The 3,743-nt window shown below is 31.8% G+C and overlaps 1 protein-coding gene across 1 annotated transcript; it reads left to right on the forward strand.

Moving 5' to 3' along the window:
• The first annotated feature begins 2,521 nt into the window (after positions 1-2,521).
• Positions 2,522-2,800, forward strand: LOC116190201 (pectinesterase inhibitor 10-like). Its single transcript, XM_031519861.1, has one exon. It carries the CDS (start codon positions 2,522-2,524, stop codon positions 2,798-2,800), a length of 279 nt encoding a protein of 92 aa, XP_031375721.1.
• The last annotated feature ends 943 nt before the right edge of the window (positions 2,801-3,743 follow it).

The following is a 3,743-nucleotide window of genomic DNA, read 5'->3' on the forward strand; positions in this document are numbered from 1 at the left end:
TTTTATGTCAATCCTGCAACCAATTTTCCATTTTTTATAAAATCTACAAAATATATCACATGCATCAGATAAATTAACATATGCTCTCGAATGTGCTCATAGATGAGAGTCTTCCAGATTCAGCCAAAACAATAGTTATATAATGTAATTTTACTTCAGTGTATCATATATATTCATAAATTATATAAAACTACTATTTGTGAAAAGATGTGGATGAATAGAGACTTGGATAATGATCCTCTTGTACAGCGTTAAAACCTATCAATCATTAAGACTGTATTTAGGTATATAATTCACTTACCATGCATGTCTTGATTCATTTTATGTATCGTTAGAATCTTCCATAGAATTTATGGAGCTATACGTCTACAAACATCTTCGGATAACCAATCCAACTCGCCGAATAACTCTCGCATCATTCAGCAAAAAAAAAAAAAAAAAAGAACTCTCGCATAATTTTTCCTCCTTTTTTTATATACCTATTTTACATTTCTTGGTTACATTAGGATTTTCCGATAATTTTATACATTTGAAAGCAAAATGTGTAGGCAGATCGACTCATCAAGTTCCAATTGAAATAGGATCCACACAAGGAAAAACACTTTCCATTAGTTGGTTATAAGGGGCATCCCAAAATTCCAGTTGGAGTGGAAATCGTGTTACTTAATAGAGACTTGTGAGTTATATATACTGTATAAAAGCTTAAGACTTGTGTTTGATTTGGAAGTGTTGTTACCGATATACAAATGTAGAAATATAATTGCTAAAAGCTCAAAGTATTGATTAAGAAAAAAAAATTATTCGGGACTTGGAAGGCCATACTCTAAAACCGTTGAAATTAAAATTAATAGTTAAAGTAGATAATAAGCAAAAATGGGAAATCAATCACATTTATGACTGCTAAAATTAACAAGCATTGTTTTGAAATATTTCATGAAGCTTTATTGAAAGTATATATCATATAAGGATGCATATTAGTTAATTTCAAAATAGTCTTAGTACTAAAACTAATATTAAGTTATCAAATCAGTCTTTAGGTAATTTTATATTTTAAGTTTTGAGAAATTAGTTACATTTACATGTTAATGCCCGGACAAGGTGTATACTACCAACAACTTTGTTATAGAAAAACAAGGACTATGCCTACGCGTTGCCGAGTATGAAAAATTATTTAATTTATTTAATTGTCAATTACTTTTTAGAGAACTTTTAATACATTTGAGAATTGATTTAATGTTTCACTTTAAAATTTATAATGTTTATTACAGTTTTTAATATAATATTGAATGTTATAATTTTTAAAATATAAAAAATAATAAATAATAAAACATTAAATGAGAATTATAAAAATAGTGCTCCCACGTATTAAATAGTAATTTTGACATTTGTTTAAAATAGGTAGTAAGTTAAATATTATAGGAATGAAAATTTTAATTGCTATAATCTTATCATACAAAAAAATGGTATGGAAAATAATATACATAATATTGTTTTATTATGAAAGAAAAAATTATCAATATAATTAAGAAAAATCAAATTACAATTATAAGAATAAGTAATTTGATTCGTATGAGATTATTATTGTTAATTATAAAACATTACAAAAAGAACTTATGTTATAGAAAATGTATAGTATAAAAACGATGTGAATTAAAAAATATAAGAGAAATAGTTATTTAGATAATAACTATTAAGTTATTTAGAGAATTTTTAACTTTTCAAAAAAGAATATCTAGTTATATCCCTAAATACGAATAATGTAAATGAACATCTAAAATTCTTTGAACCGAACATACAAGAACTTGCACAATTCATTTAATTTAAATTAATAGATACATGAATCTATTTTTGCAATAGATGGGCACATGAATCTTTTTATTAAAAATTTAATTTTTTCTTAACAGACAAAGAGGCAAGTAACCACGAGTTAAGGGTTTGTAAAAGGCAACGTGTTTTTTTTTATTTTTATATTATAATAGAAAGTTGTTTTCACTCTACAAAAGTTTCTGATTTTATACTTTATTAATGAAAAGAAAATCACATTTATATGAGCATCATTCTAGTCGAATAGCAAGTAGATGATTGACGATAGGGCTGGCAATATTTCGCACGACACAATAATACGACACGGAGTTAAACGGGTTTGAGTTGGACGTTTTTGATAATCGGTCTAAACGGTTCCAACTCATTTAAACACGGTTAATAAGCATGTCTTACCGGGTTGAACCCGTGTAACCCGATTATATACGATTAAACATATTTATTTAGACATATTAATTGTGTTACTATAATCGTGTAATCCGTTAACCTATTTATGTATTTGGATTACCAAAATATCCTTGTATAACCCTAAGTTCTTAAGTTCATAACCTAATTTACTTTCATTTCTTTAACCTAATTTACTTTCCTTTCTTTCACCCAATACAACACAGCACAATCGCACTTCCACTTCTACTTCTACTTCTCTACTACCCTCCTTCAGATCTCATCTGCGATTTGATTTCCCTATTCTCATCCATCAATGGTGAAGTTCGGCTTCTTCGCTCTCATTGCTCTCATCTCTGTGCACCTCGCATTGTCTGCAGATCCGCCTAAGATCTCGCCCTCCCCTTCTCCCAAGCTCGCCGCCGACTCCACTCCCACCATCTCCCCTTCGAAGCCCATGGCTTCGCCGGCTCCGGCTCCTGCCAATGCGCCTCACGGCTCGATCTCATCCTCGCCATCGCTGCCTCCCTCGGATGCGGCTCTCGCCTCTTCCCTGTCCACATCCCCCTCCCCTCCATCTCAATCTCCGTGTTAATGTGTAAACATGTCGTGTTAACGTGTTCGAGTAAACGAGTTAATCGAATAAATAAGTCGTGTTAATATGACTGGGTAACCGAATTGATCGGATAAACAAGTCGTATTAACGTGTTCGGATAATGGTTATAATCGTGTCGTGTATACATGTACCTATTATAATACGTTTTGATAAACAGGTTTTAACGTGTCTAAACGGGTTGACATGGATATAAACAGGTCGTGTACGGGTTTCCAAAACCTGACCCGTTTAATAATCGTGTCGTGTACGGGTTATGATTTCGATGACATGAATTCGTTTAGACACGACACGTATAAACACGACACGACATGAATTGCCACCCCTAACTAACGACCATATAATATTCATATATATGCTTGTTCCATGCTTCGCATACCCAATATTAAGTGAATAGAGTTGTATATCGGATTCATCTGACTTATATCTTCACTAATTTGATGTGCTCGGGAGGCACCATGGATACCGCAAATCATATCCGCTATGGCCTTGTTTGGCACGGAGAGATAGAAAGTGAAGGGAATGCAGTATATATGCATATAAAATATGTGGAATTTCGCGCGGCGATTCATTTTAGAGATTATTTCTATTCCTTCATGCCATATATGACCTATATCTGTACTTTGTATGTGCAGTTGATAATTTTAAGTTTTTCTTTTTCCAATTATAAAGGAGGTATACAGTTATAGTATAATGAAATATAATTCATAATAGCTAATAAATAGACACGGATAGTCCCATCATGAGTATCACATATTGAACCTCTTGGTTATCAGGTTAAACCACAAGCGGCTCACTCATAGAACGATGCTCTTGTTTATGAAGTCGGTCAAATCATCATATATATGCAAGTCTGTCATACATTATTTACCATTTCAGGTCTGCTTTATTTAGCAAAATGTTAATTTCAGTTGGATCTCGGCTC

The sequence above is a fragment of the Punica granatum genome, unplaced genomic scaffold (assembly GCF_007655135.1).
Source record: "Punica granatum isolate Tunisia-2019 unplaced genomic scaffold, ASM765513v2 Contig00376, whole genome shotgun sequence".
Lineage (NCBI taxonomy): Eukaryota > Viridiplantae > Streptophyta > Magnoliopsida > Myrtales > Lythraceae > Punica > Punica granatum.

Excerpts from the sequence above, each read along its gene's own strand:
- LOC116190201 (XM_031519861.1), top strand. The coding sequence starts at position 2,522 with ATGGTGAAGTTCGGCTTCTTCGCTCTCATTGCTCTCATCTCTGTGCAC.